General features: G+C 41.6%; 1 protein-coding gene across 2 annotated transcripts in view; it reads left to right on the top strand.

The window, feature by feature from the left end:
- The first annotated feature begins 1,425 nt into the window (after positions 1 to 1,425).
- The window catches only part of LOC310994712 (protein unc-13 homolog B-like), a 65,537-nt gene continuing 51,582 nt past the window's right edge, over positions 1,426 to 15,380 (top strand). For both annotated transcript variants that reach the window (XM_083983499.1, XM_083983498.1), the window contains exons 1-2: positions 1,426 to 1,656; positions 10,073 to 10,102. In XM_083983499.1, the coding sequence (XP_083839625.1) occupies positions 1,635 to 1,656; positions 10,073 to 10,102 (52 nt within the window). In that variant the 5' untranslated portion in view covers positions 1,426 to 1,634. The remainder of the gene's footprint in view (positions 1,657 to 10,072; positions 10,103 to 15,380) is intronic.

Here is a 15,380-nt window from a genome sequence, read left to right as displayed (position 1 = left end):
CCGCCTGTGTAAGAGCGACACGAACCGAAGAGTTCCGCTTGTTCAGTCACCACATTCAATGTAAGAGATTATACTTAACCAAGACTCTTACATTTCATTTAAATGTCCAATGAAAATAATTTACTTATTTAATCGCACGGATATCATTCGTGCGGGTGTGTCAATACTATAGTTAAGCACCAGCCTCCAATGAAAAACGAGGTCATAGCCTCGATATACATTGAAGTGAAAAACTATAAATATTACATCAAAACACTGAATGTAATATTACAGCCTGTGAAAAGACAACAAATGTATATTTGTCATAAAACACATTTATTTATTTATCATAGCCTACCTAATAAAAATAAGATATTCATTCGAAATATTTTATGCACAACCAGATAACTTCTAGATTGTAGGCTACAGAACTACATTCATGTCAAACAGATGACAAAAACTGAGGTATTAACTAGGCCTATGTAAAATTTTAAAAGTTTTTGTTTGGGTAAACTGTTCAGTGCTTGACCCCTTTTGATTGTGGTTTGTTTCTGCAGTTTTTTTTTCCTTCAGCAGAAATAGGCCAGAGATAGCCAAGTAGGACAAACTCTGATCATAATGAAACCATCAGCAGCACACTGTGGCCATAGGGGTACATCTTAAATATTAGTCTTTCTAACTCTCAACCTGCTGTCAATCCAAGCTTCTGTCTTGCATAGACGCCTTGTCAGGAATTTGACCCAATGTAGTGGCTCTGTAAATACACAGGGTGATGCTGTTGCTGTTATTTTTACCTCTCCTGCACCTGTAGCCCCTCACAGAGGAACCAAACTCATATAACTCCAGTTGTATTATTGTTTCGGGGGCATGACCCTATGTCATGGCTGTTATGTCAGCTGAAACAAAATAAAGATATAAAATGAGAAATAAGAAAATAATCTGGAAATTAAGAAATTGGTGATTCACTATGTTGTTCATTCTGTATGAAAAAACAAAAAAACAAAAAAAAACTTAGATAAAACATTGAATGAATCCTAACCACCAAATATTCAAATAAGCCTCCATTTTTAACACATATTTAAATGTATGAAACCAAAAAGAATATAGGCCTAAAGCCACTAATAAAATTAAGTTATTAAAAAAATGACATTTATTCTAAAAGACATAATGAAACATCTCAAAATTTTCCATTTCCAAAAAGTTATAGGTGCCTGGCCCGCTTTAGATCTGAATCGTTCATCTGTCTGCGTCACCTGTTTCAACCACCAACCTGTCCCTCTCTGCGATTGGTCAGATTACTTGAGGGAGCTCCGCCCTCCAGCGCAGCACTGTGTTTTAATTGGACACGTCAAACGCCAGTGACAGGTGTCCTGCCCCCGCCTCCCCCCAGTATGTAGCTGCCCTCAGGTTGTCGGTCAGTCTGAAAAACCTGTGATGAGAGTTATAATAATGGCGTGGTCGCGGTGGGGGGCCGCTGCTCTCTGCCCAAGTCCGGCATCAGAAAACCACCTGTAAACATCGACGAGGAGTTTATCAGCGAGTGTTTAAAGTAATTTAACCGACGTTATAATGTAACCGGACGGAGTAAATCTCCGCTGAGAGCCTGCTTTACAAACTGTGTGCAACTATTGGATTTTCGCTGGAAGCGCTTTGCCATGTCGTTGCTGTGTGTCAGAGGTGAGTTTTTCTCTGCTTTTTGTTTCTTTGCATCGTTAAAAACTACATAAAGTGCAGGTTTTACACGCCAAACCTCTGTCCTCAATCTGAGAATGTCAATGAAATCCCACAGAACGAGTTTCCTAGCAGTGGGCTCTCCCTCCACCTCCTCTGACACTAATAGCTAGAAAAGTAATCAGCACATTTGTGCTGTAGTGATTTGACGGTTATAAAACAACAACAGACTTTTCATAAAGGATCATGAAAGACAAGATACAGAGTTGAGATTGTTTGCCTAAGTAGGACATGTTGCTGGCTATTTTACTGGAGAAACACAGCCGCATCACACCAGCTGTTTTAGCCTCACAGAGCCACCATCTGCTGATTTATATTGACTTTGAGCTATTGAAAAAAAAAAAAAAACTAACAGTAGCTACTGGCATGATTTAAAATAACTACAACATGATCCAAAATTGAAGTCCTATATTGAAAAATTGGTAGCCTCCATCAGTTAAGTTTTTTTTTTATTAAAATTGTGGGTAATTCATTTTTTCTTAGTTTATGTGGACTGATTTTTATTATTAACCAAACCACATAATGTCAGTAACCTGATACAGTGCACAAACAAGTGCAGGATACTCTGGGGAAGTTTCCAGGGTCCTTGTTGTTAAATTCAGCAGATGTTCTTTTAATATTTTCATTTTTCTTTTCTTTTCTACACTAGTGGTTTGTAGGTACACCTTTTTTTTTTATTATACAGAGGCCCTCACGGGAATAAAATATTTATTTTGTGGATAGGTAACCTTTCTATCCCAATCTACAAATCTAAATAGTAATACAGCCTACATATATAAACAACAACAGACTTTTCATAAAGGATAATGAAAGACAAGATACAGAGTTGAGATACATATATATGGCTGAGATTATAACAAGATTACAATACACTTCATGACTCTAGCACCTTTCAAACCAAGGTTACAGTCACAGGCACATTTAAAGGTTAAAACTGTACTACAGCAAATCAACATGACGTTGGTTTATCCCACATGTTCACACACACTTACACGCACACACTCACATTGAAAATGTTAGAGAATCCTTCTTTGCTCAAGCATCCTTTAAAGAGGAAAAGCACATTATGCAATACCCAATTCTGTGACAACAGGACCAATGTCCAGCAATTTGGTCCAGTGCTGCCAGGAGGGAAAAGAGAGATCAAGAGATGAACATGCTTCAAGCTCAAAGCAAAACTTCAGCCTTCTCTTCTTTTATTACATTTTAAACTGTGCTTTGTGTAGTTTGGTATAGAAGATTATTTTATGTCAATAATAAGGGTTAGTAACATTCTCTTTCAAAGACTAAAATAAGTCACGCATTTCACATTGAGAGGACATTCTGATCATAAAAAATGATGAAACGTCACACTGAAGATTATACTGTTTCAAAGAAATAAAAATCATACAGCAGTCTATAAATCACATAACAACAGTGTCTTCACCTGTGAGACACCTTCCCAGTGGTAGTTGGATTATCATGTGTCTCCTTGATGGCTCTGTGTCAAATTGTGTGTCAAACTAGTTTTTAGTTTGGTTGAGTTTGGTTACGTCTTTGTGATGTGCATGTGTGACTGAACACTACTTTAAAGGGATAGTTCAACATTTTGGCGAATTGGCCCATTGCCATAATCCCTATAGGCTAGTTTTAGGAGTAGGTTTGTTACATTTAGCTACTTGTTGGTGCAAGCTATTTTTAGAACGGCAGAGCAGAGCTGTGAGCTGCTCAGAGCTGCGCTACGGAGGCTAATGGGATTTCTTGGTTTCCCTCATCAAACTCATCAGATACACAATCCAACAACTCCAAAACACTCTCGTGGACAAGTTGTGACCTGCACATAATAACGGAATGTTACGAGACAGAGTTGTTTTCGGGGCAAATGCAGAGACTGCTTGCCGAAAATCTGCCTCCGATGGGAACGTACATCAGCAGTTTTGCATGGATTTACCTCGAAAACAACTCTGTCTCGTAACGTTCCTATCTCATAGCATTCTGAATGTGGAGGTTACAACTTGTCCACGAGAGTGTTTTGGAGTTGTTGGATTGTGTATGAGTTTCATGAGGGAAACCAAGAAATCCCATTAGCCTCTGTGTCGCTCTGAGCAGCTCACGGCTCTGCTCCACCGTTCTAAAAATAGCTTGCACCAACAATTAAAGGTAACAAACCTACTCCTAAAACTATAGGCACAATGACAATGGGCCAATTTGCCAAAATGTTGAACTATCCCTTTAAATTAAAGTTAATTGGGGACAGTCAGGGTGAAAAGCATCCTGCGTCATCACAGATCAACATAGTTTTGTTCAAATATCTCTCAGATCTCTCCATCGGTACCTGTTTACACAGTCAAGCAAACACCTTCTGTCATGATGTTAAATTTCTTTAGTGCTTTTCCTAAATTCGAGTCACTGTTGAGGAGTGACTGTCACAGTCCTTATCTTTGTGTTACCTCCACCTCATTGTTGAATTTGCTTCGACCTATCCTAAAGGTGTTCTGCTGTGTCATGGTGAATCTGAGTGATTTGTCTGTTTCTATCTGCTGACCAGTGTTTCTGATTACTGAATGTTCTGGTATCTGTTTGTGTGTAAACCTGCAAAACTTATACAGTACGATCATTGCAGCCATGTATATTCATTACACAACTCTCTAGCTGCTGCAGGGAGTGATTTAACAAGTAGCCAAGTAGCTTAGATGTCACTGGGGGGGAAAGAAAGCTACAAAATAATGAAAAATGGAAGATGACACCCTCAGACAGATATCTTACTTTACTTTTACAGTTACAGCCATTTACAGTTGTTATAGAAGATGAAGAAAATCAACAAATATTCAGAGTGAAAGAGATTCAATCAAAGATAAGTTTTCCTAGAAAAACATTTTAAGCAATTAATCAATCATCCAATACAATGAATTGATATGTCAATTTGACACATTCTATAATTGGTTCATTGCAGTGGATCATTGCTGCTTTAAAGTTATGTTGACATGAGCAAGTGGCAAAATGCTAATCTGGGATATCTTAAGCAACTCTGCCATTATGATACATAGAAATTACAGTAATTAAAATGAACATAAGATCAATGACTTGCAACTATACAACCTCAGGCTGCTGCTGGAGTGTGGCAAAAAGGTGCAGGTCATCCACAGGTGGCACAGCAGTAGCTACAGATGTGGACAGGCAAGTTTAGAGCATCACTATCACACATCTCGGAAAGAAACGGTGAGGTGATGATCTCACTTCTTGGCAGCAGGAAGAACAACAGCATTTTAGTGTACAGAATGTAAAATAACAGGTTTAACCCCCTCTGCTCTCTCTAAAATAGAAATAAATCAAGGTATTTCGGTATAAACCCTGCAAACAACGAGCCTCTAAAATGATCTGGACATCAATGCATCAAGCTGGGAAGCAGAATCGCTCCTGGCAGGGGAAAAGGTCACAAAGAAACAAGTCAATTCTGTCTCACTTAATTCAGAAAGTTCAGCCCAAAGTGGCTCTGGATATTCAGAGTTATTGTGCTAAATGGAGCCTTTCACTGTAGAGTTTGCACAGTGTCCATTTATTGATTTAGAGTTATGGCAAATGAAAGCTGGTGGGAGTTAACGCAGCCCATGGATAAAAAGGAAAAGGGTGCTCGGACGGGGGTTGCGTGATTAGCGGATGTCGTGACTCATCCCCTGATAGAACAGCTTGGCAATGTTGCTTATTGATTGCCAGTCGAGAAGCTTCATCTCCATGGCGATGTCTTTACACAACAGCTAAGTGGTTGCCCTTACAATTGGACATTTGGGAGGGCGGGTGAGGCGGGGGTTGACTCCTGTGGTGGAGCAGGACGGGGCTGCGCAGACACATGCATGCACTCCATGATGCTGAATGCAATGGAAGCGTAAAGATGTTGTTCTAGACACGTGAGCAGCACTGTGGTGATGGGATGTGAGACATGAGAGTGGTAGTTGCCTCTAGGTACAAACACATCTTCTGCGGTTTCTTTGGTTTTCCAGAAAACTCTGGAGGACTACATTAGAACTCATACTCAAGTATTGGACAGAAGCTTTCGTCTTCTTGGTTTTTAAGAGAGTTATACACTCTCTGAGCAAGTTTAAGAAGTGGTGGAAGTGGTTGTGGACAGACATGGGTTGATGGCAGTAGACTATTTCCTTTGCTATCCATCAGCCAGTGTACAGTGCATTGATGGAGCTGACAGACCATAATCTGGTCATACTGACCACTGGCCTGGGGCTAACGTGCGGATGATGGATGTGGGACATTATGTTTTGTATAGCAGTAAGATTTGTCTTTTATCATAAATTACACATGCCTGCAAAGTGATATTTGTTGGTTTATATATGCTAGGCTATATATCAGTCTAAAGCAGGGGTGTCAAACGTAAGGCCTGAGGGCCAAAACCAGCCCACCAAAGTGTCCAATCCAGCCTGCGGGATGAATTTGCAAAGTGTGAAAATTACAAAGAGAGAAGAGGTATAGTATTGTTGAAATTGCAAATTTTTCTCAAGAGATTTCAGGTTATTCATAATAGTTTTGTAAAAAAGATAGTTCATTAAAGGTATAATATGTAGGAATTTCCCCCATCTAGCGGTGCGGTTGCATATCGGAACGTATTCTTGATGTTGCATTCACGTGAAATCGGGCAGACGTCAGAAAGACAACAGACGCTGCAAGTGGTCCCCCAGCACGAGGCAAAACAATACAGGTGTTACAATATGTTGTCATGGTGATGTCGTATTGTTTACCTGACCCACGTTTTACCGTCTTTCTCTCGTCGAGTAAAATGACATCCAGTTGGTTTGCCTGACTGCACCTGAATGCAACATCAGTGTCTCCGTCCTTCCTCACACTACACAGTGGTGACAGTTTTAACAGGCGCTACCTGGAAAACTTTCTCCCCGAGCCGACAGCTCCGGTGAGTTTCTGTGGTTACCTGCGGTCACGCTGCCACTGAACGTAAAAAGTGGCGATGCAACATGGCAGCCAAGGTTCGGTGCGTCGCCCACTTATGTATTTGTAACGACTTGTAACAACTCATTCTAAGGTACGAGACAGCTTTCATTTGTATGCGGGTGTGATTCGACTTCAGTGAAATATGAAAGCAATATTAGATTTTTGCTAATAAAATGCAAAATAAGTTACATAATGGGGCTTTAAAGACAAACATCTTAATAATGTAGTTGTATTTTTGCACTAAAACAAAGGGAAACATTTACTTCTCATTATTTATAGGTTTTTTAATGCTATTATTTTACTGGTCTGGCCCACTTGGGATCAAATTGCACTGTATGTGGCCCCTGAACTAAAATGTGTTTGACACCCCTGGTCTTAAGTAACCTTTCCTCAATCAATTCATTGATTTACTAATTTTAGTGGTACTAATTATGAGAAGCCTTTTGACTGCTGGTGAACTGGCTCCATGCTTCCTACATTGGCACCTCAGTTTTATCGCCAACTCAAGTGTGTTGAGTTAGTTTCATGCATCGCCGCGTCATTTTGCACGTCACTGACTCCTCTTAACTTTGACCCGAATGAAAACGGTGATGCAGCAGGTCTTTGTCACATCGCGACTGCATCGACACCACGTGTTTCTGATGCTTGGTTGATGATGTTGCCCAGGTAGCAGGATGAGTCGGTGCAGGAGGAGGAGGTATTAGAAGAAAAAGCATTTTCACAAAGGATGAGACGTAGAGGCCGCGCAGGACCAAACATTGTGGAAATGCGGGCAGAGTCGTTGAGTGCAGCGAGCAGCAGAGTAGTGGAATTATGGGAGAAAGAGGCAGAGTGAGACCGAGAGAGTGCTTAGAGATTGTGGCAGTAATCCCCTGGCCATCTGTTGCTCTGTCTCTCTCTCTCTCCCTCTCTCTCTCTCTCTCCCTCCCTCTTACAGTGGCTCCACCTGATCTGATCCAGCAGCAGCTCAAAGCGGAAGTACACCAATGCCAGCAACAGTAGTACCCTGGGTGTCACTTCCTGTTCCTACTATCCTGCTTTCTGCCTGACCTCCCAGTGATTATTTGCTTAACACTTAACACTTTTTGCCCTTTTTGCAAAGGGCTCTAATGTTTCTCTGCCAGCTTAGAACAGGATACATTGCATTCCAAAGATTGTAATTGCCTGAAAGATGAATACATGAAAAACCCACCCTTCTATAAAGGCACCATGTACCTTGTTCTGTTTTAGTATAAACAAATCTCTGGAGTCAATAGAGCTGCATAGATTTGAATAAGAGGAAAATAAATATGCAGCTATTTTAGAATTGCTTCCCCTTTCTCTTGTTATTATCTTATTGTAATAGATATGGTGTTTTAGACTAATGCCAAATAACACAAGGAAATAACAGACTGTACTGGAAGAACTACAAAGGAAATTTTCAATACTCAATTTTCTAGACAGACCAGTTTAATGGGAAAAGGTATGACAGATGAATAATGAAGGAAACGTCAATGGCAAACATAAACACTTGTGGAAGTTTTGCACAGTCAGCCTAAAATCTAACACATTGTTGTGAAAGGGTGTATGTTTGAGCCGGCAGACCTTTCTCACAGATGACATTTTGACTTGTTATAGCAGAAAAGGCACAGCCCTGCCTGAGCTAAATGGCCCCTCTAAAGCCACAGAGGGCTCAGGGCAGAAAATGATAAGCATCAGTTTCCACAATAATGGTCCCCTGGTTTATTGCCCTCTGCTCTGTGTGTCACATCCCTAAATAACATCATGCAAATTAGGACATAAGGCCACTGTGCCAGCTCATTTGCGCCACTGACAAAGAGATAGGCCCACAGCTGAAAAGGCTTAGTGGAAAACCTAAAAAAAAAAAAGAGGAAATGTTCACACTGCCGGTCCACATTTCCATTGCTCCCTTTCCGCTTCACATCAAACTATGTGTGAGACAGGAAGTGCTTCAGTGAAGAGTGAAAATGTGATAAGAAAGTTCCCATTTCCTCCATTGTTAGTAAAAGAAAACACTGGAAAACCACTTTCACTTTTTATTAGTTTTAAATTCAGTCTCATTAAAAATCCAGTGCACTGAGCTGCATTTAGTTACATGCAATTGGGCTACATTTTGAAGGGAAAACAAATAGATCAGTTTCTACTTGTACATAGTTGTGTGCCCAGGGATGTGGGATGTTGCATGGAAAATATGAAAGTGTCATTTGTGCCTCCATCATCCCGTCCTGCCCATCTGCCATCAGAGGCTCCAGAGGTTTAGTGGGTTACATGCCTGAGCACATAACTCTGCCACAGCAATCACAATTAATCCCCTCCAAAGCGCTTCACAATCCCATAAACGTTATTGTATAGATGCATCAAGGGGCTAAAGATGGTGGGTCTAAAAATAAACCAAATTACACCAGCACGCCTTTTTCCCTCCTTTAAATAAGTGCTTTGAGGTTTTTGGAAATGGTTGCTCTTACAGGACATTTTTTCTTTCTTTTTTTTTTTTTTGCTTGCTTTATTTATTTATTTATTTATTTATTTGGTCGTCTTAATACCCATCTGCCCCGGTCCACTTTTGCCATTGTTTTTTGTGTGTTTGTTTCCCAGCTGCTGTGTCATACAGCTGTCTGGGCTTATGCTTCTTGATTATATTAAGATTTGTTTTGTGAAATGAAAAAAAAAAAAAGTATTTGTCAGCTCTGACAAAATGTAGGTGTCGGTTCTTAGTATGTTTATTTTTCGCCAAGTCATATTTGCGTCAGTACAACCTTATACAATACACAGACTTTATTATTCCGGTTTTCTCAACACCTAGTCTGTCATTTGTGTATATACACAAACATTCCAACACAATTTTGTTAGATATACATTTTACACGTTTGAACAAATTGCAAATATAACAAACATAAATGGTTGTATAAGTACTCTCAAGCAGTTTATTATTGTTTAAAGATGAGCTCTGCTTGTAAGAATGAGTTTTGTATCAGGAGATCAAATTAAAGTAATTATACGGTAATAGTTGTTATTATGGAAAAGGAATAGGTACTAGAGAAATGGAAATTATTTCTTTCTCCCAGTGAGCCATGGTGATGCATGTAGTCAACACAAACATTGTGTATTTTTGTCTCCTAATAACATTTTGAGCCAAAGCTGTCCTCCAAAACAAATACCTCATCTATTTTAATCAAGCTGCGTACATTGAGTGTTGTTGCTTTCGCAGGCGACGGCAACGTGAGGCTGCTGTTGAGGTGTCACGAGTGGTCAGCTCACGCATCGCTTCTTTGCATATCAATGAATTTGTCAGGCCTCAGTAATATGAGATCCTGTCTATTTTTCATTACTCACGCACATCTGAGTGTGTTTGCAGTGCAATGACTTGTTTTTCTCACCAAGCATAACGTCACGACGCTAATCGCTGTTTTTGTTTTTGTTTTCACAGTGAAGAAAGCCAAGCTCCAAGGGCCTCCAGGTGAGTACTTCTGTATTCTGCAGTCTGATTATTACACTCCAGATGTTTCACCTTATCGACGCTTTTTAACATTCTGCATATTGAAGTGAGATCATCTGCAACAACCTGTAGGAGAATCCCCCAGTAATTTAATTGTTGTTGGATATATGCCACACCCTCCTCATCTCATGTAGGTTAATCACTCAGAATCTGGCAAGTCACCGACAGCTAGCTTTGATCTTGCATTATGTAATCCTGTGTCCTTCCACACAGAGCCCGTGCACAGGTGAGCTTAGATCGGTGGCAGCTAAATCCAAATCCCCCGCGCTCTCCACCTGAGCAAATCCCACTAGTGTTCGGCCTCACGCCTACCTCTAAGCCCTGTGACGTTTCTGTCGGCAGCAGGCATCATCAGCACTGACACACAAAGTCACCACAGCACTGGATCCTCCGGTGACCCCTCGGGAACTCAGTTATCCAGCACGTCTCTCGCATGAGTTTGTTTTGTAGTCCCCTCTGCCATCATCATGTTTGGGGAGACACGGTGACCTTGTGAGGTGCTTGTAAGATTAATCCTGACCTGTCTGTGCCCTTCCACCTCACCTGTCCTGTCCCAGAGCAAACATCAGGGACGATTCGGTTAAGCCTGTGTTGTCAACCTCAGGGGAAATTTAAACTTCAGCCTGCTTTTCTGTGCCACAGGCCAAGATGGGATTTGTCAGGCACAGTCCTTCAAGAGATTTAGGACGCCAGTGTTGTTGTTGTTGTTGTTGGTACTGTAAATGATACCGTCTTAACGCAATTGGTGAAAATAAATATTCTTGAGATTAAGTCAGGTCACAAAACATCTGGTCATCTTAACTGTATACTGTAGCTCCATGCAAAAAAAGGGAATAGAGGATGGAATAGTAATATTCTTCTTTGTTTGTCCATCTTAGACCACGTTGTGAAGATTTTTCTTTCTTTTTTTTTGAGGCACTCACATGGCTCACTATCCATTTATGCTGCATATATACCATCTGCTGTATAGATCAGCACTTAATCTTCTCTTGACTTATAGGAAAGGCATGTTGAGATCCTTGACGAATCTTTTTCATTTTCTTTTTTTCCTCTTTACCATTATATCACAGTTCTTTCCGCACATCCCTGGGAATTCAAGGAAATGCCCCGCCTGCTGTCTGTTTATTCAGGTTCCAGGAATGAAGTACTCAACATGTCACAGCTTTTTTTTATTAGCTCGTGATAACCCCGTCTTGCCCTGCGAAGGAAGATGTGTGACTAGTTGGAAGAACCCTCAAAGTTTACATAAGGCCGGTCTAGGATGTGTGTTTGCGCTGCGCTTTGACCACACCTTCAGACGAAGAGTTATTACGTTGGCCTTGCTTTGCAGGCCTTACATCAAGTTGTTTCCGTACATGTAAAAGTGAAGGTGACCTTGGATGGGCCAGTGGCCAGCTGTCTTTCTTTCCACTGATTGCCACAGGAAACTAGGGCTTGATAAGAGAGCTGTGTGTCGCTGGATTTGTTTTGTATGTTTTCATTCTCTACATGTACGCTTCCCATGACTTTTGTATTTCTCACTCAGTGGTATTTTATTTTTCTGAAGGCTGTTTTAAGATGCTCAAAAATGCACTCTGACTTCTCATGAGGTGGTCCCATCAATGGTGGAAAACTCCTCCAATAGATTTACGTTCCATGCAACATTGATGAGTGGTCTGAATTTAAAATGTCAGCTTTCCAACTGCCTGCGTTTCCCTGACTAATTCATCGAAAAAAAACTCCTCATCGGTCAATAATGGATGAAGACGCTCAGGGTGAACGCATGGTTCACAGGCAGGGACAGTGAGTACTGTCTTAAAACACTGACAGGACACCATGGCTGTATCGTCCCACTTCATCTGATTCCTCCACTGACAGGTGTGCTCGGTGTGTGTGCGCGCGTATGTTTGTGTACATAATGGACAGAGAGAGAGAGAGAGAGCATGACACACATTGTGTGACATAATGAATTTTAACTTGTTGGAACCAGTTCTCCATGTACGGAAGAAGAGCCTGTGATTAAGTTGAACATTTCACAGTATCATTTCAGACTTCAGAAGTACAAATGTCCACATTTTAGTGTGCTTGCATAACCCTGGCCAATAGATAATGAACAAATGAGCACATAGGGCCCTAGTTTGCTGGCGCAGCGCAGGTGGCGCAAGGTAGCGCAGCCAGTCTAATGCAAGTTTCGACCAGCGCAGCCTAGCGCAAAGTCAGATTGGAAGATTTGTAGATCGCGCTGCGCTGAGATAGGCGTGGCCGCGCAGCAGGGGGAGGCGTCACAGATTCTGCTTGGTGCAGTGGAAGTTTCGTCCGAAAATGTCCCGCCGAAGTTGCGCTGAAAGCTCGCCACCTCCAACCAGGTCTAGTCTCAGCGCAGCGCGGAGCGCAGCAGGTGCAGTGGAAGTTTGGCTGACTGACCTGCAGTGCACACACGTCACCAAGACCTCACAGGCAGATCTCCACAGTTCCAGACACATTTCAATGCAATAAATATCCACAATAACCACTATTTAATGCAACTAATGGAATCAACACGTGAATTTATATCTATATAGATTGTCCCGTCACATCTGACGTCAGATCAAAGCAGAGATCAAAGGCTGTGGCACGCGTAATGGAAACTCCACCTGAATTAACACAGCAGGGACGAACTGGCACTGAAAAGCAGCTGTGGATGTCCCAAGCAGGACTGAGGGTGGATGACTGCATGTCGCTGCCGTGTTGAGATACCACTCTGCCCTTGTGATGATCGCTGAATTTATTTATTTACTTATTAATTCATAAGCACGTGCGACCGCATCACGCAGCCGTAATGAAAAACAAAACACAAATCATCATCTCTCTTAGTCCACCACCACTGCCTCGGTATCAGATAGTCAGTATATAGCCTACTACAGTAGGCCTACTCAGCATCTCTATCACAGAAAAAAAAGAGAAAAAAAGAGACGGACAGAGAGAGAGAGAGAGGAGGACAGAGAGAGAGAGAGAGAGAGAGAGAGAGAGAGAGAGAGAGGGAGAGAGAGAGAGAGCGCGTCCTTGCTGATTTCATCCACATGGTGTGTGTTTATGTTGTGATTAGTGTAGCCTACACCTCTGATCTTATACACAGGGTTTGAATAAATGTGAGTTTCTTTATTAGTTTATTAGTTGTTGTTTCTTAGATTGCGTAGGGGTTCTCAGTGTATCAGATCAATCCTGGTTAAGTATATTAGTAAACTCATTATTGGTCACTCTGAGCTCGGACCTCCGGGGAAACAGCTGTTTCCTCCGGGGAGAGGTTCGGCCTCTGGCGTCGCTGTCTCCTCCGTCCAGTCCAAGTATAAAATGACAAACTTGCAGCGCGCATCACCCGCCGCGCAGTTAAAGGTGAGGAGAGGAGCTCATTTGATTGGTGAAGATCTGACTCGGCTGTGTCAAACCCACTCCACGCCTTTCTCTCCTCCTTCTGTCTCCCTTCCGCCCTCTCTCCTCCCTCTTCACCGTTTGCGCCGGTGGGAGGGACGAGGGGAGGGTTTACGCCGGTCTAAGTCTGACTGCGCGGCCCACGAATCTTGCGAAATGGACCTGGACCACACCCCGTTGGCGTGGCGAAGCTGCGCTGATCACAGACTTCACCTGGTCGACGAAACTAGGGCCCATAGTGTTTAAATTATGTAGCTCACAGTTTTTGCCAAAATGAATTCTAGTTTTCATCTTTTTTTCTAATAAAAGGTAGACATACAGTATTTGTCTCTTCAACTCTATAAAACTACATTTAAGGGATCTTCAACAAAAATGATTAAGTTAAAGATTGACTATACTGGATTACGATTTAGATTTAGGCCAGAACATAGGAGTTAAAATTAAAAAAAATTAAAAAATCCTGTTTCCCTTATACCATCAAATAACAAATACTGTGTTTTGTATACAGTCAATCTATATTTTGTTTTGTTTGTTTAAAGGGAATATTTGCCAATAACTTGTCATCATATTCAGATGATTCTCAAACACTGATACCGGCTCTGGTCTCATAAATCCATTATCGGTAATGTGCACGCACAGCCAGTGTGCGCGCACATACGTAGTTTGTGTTATTCCAGCTTGTTGCTGCTGCTTCCTCTTCAACAGTGCAGATTGTATCAGCCGCACAGCAGACAGTGCCCGCTGTAAAAGGCCCACAACCACTAAGTGGCTCTTATCTAATCCAACATCCTCTTCCCTTATCTCATCTCTTCTATTCATGGGAGGCGGCCCAAGTGTGGCACAAAGCATGGACTATCTAATTAGTGAAAGGCTTGAGCATCCCCCAGGCTCCTTTATAACAATACCTGTGTTTTGTTGCTACTGTTCTCCAGAGACACTAATTAGGCCTGTGTCTTCTTGTCACTCCTGGTGCTCGTAGGTTAGACGATGCTTTCAGATCGCTGGGGTGTATTTTGTTTTGCGGCCCTAATTAAATTCTTAATGTTTTATTTACGTTGCGTGCCACTGGAATGTTGTAAGAATCCAGCTGTGTCAACTGTTTACTGTCGCATTGTGTCAAGAGTAGCTTTTACTTATCTGGCTGCTGTGTTAAAGGCTATGCCCAGAGTAAATGTTTCAATATGTTGCTGCGGTAACCATGAAAATCTTTGTTTAGCGTGGTCAGGTGATCAGTCTACAAAAGAGCAGCTGATGTTCTGCTTTTATTTCCCAGAGACCAAAAGGGACTGTGTGGGTGGGTGGGTGGGGGGGTGGGGGGGCTCTACTGTGTGTAAGTGCATGGGGGTCAACACTCAGGATTAGCCCCAGATATTGTAGGATGGGTCTCCTTTTCCCAAAACACATAGGCCAGGCCTATTGTGGGCCACATAACACATTCACTTTTTAGATGTTAGATGTTTTTTTTCTCTCCTAATGGAGGTTGTACATTTTTTTTAGTTTACCGCAGCCTAGAAGCAACAATCGTGCCTTTAGTCTCAACAGGCTGTCTCCAGCAGTGGAAAGCAAGCCTCCTGTTTTTATGTTTATTGCTGTCACTTCTTCTGTTGTACTGAGGTTAACATGCTTAGCTATTTAGCTAATTAGCTATAGCTCTGGTCTGGTCAATTTGTGTTGTCATTTTCTCATACTGAGTCTATGTAGTCTTCACTCTGCCCTAAAGAAGTTAGCACCACTCACTCAGAGGATGTATTATAACCTCTTGTTTTATCAATACAACAAGCAGAAGCTATGTAGCAATAGACAAACATAGGCCTACAAATATCTCCTTTAAAGGGATAGTTCTACATTTTGG

This window comes from Trachurus trachurus (genome assembly GCF_905171665.1).
Source record: "Trachurus trachurus genome assembly, chromosome: 12".
NCBI lineage: Eukaryota > Metazoa > Chordata > Actinopteri > Carangiformes > Carangidae > Trachurus > Trachurus trachurus.
The sequence above is the reverse complement of the archived record's forward strand: the minus strand, read 5'-3'. Positions and strand labels throughout refer to the sequence as shown.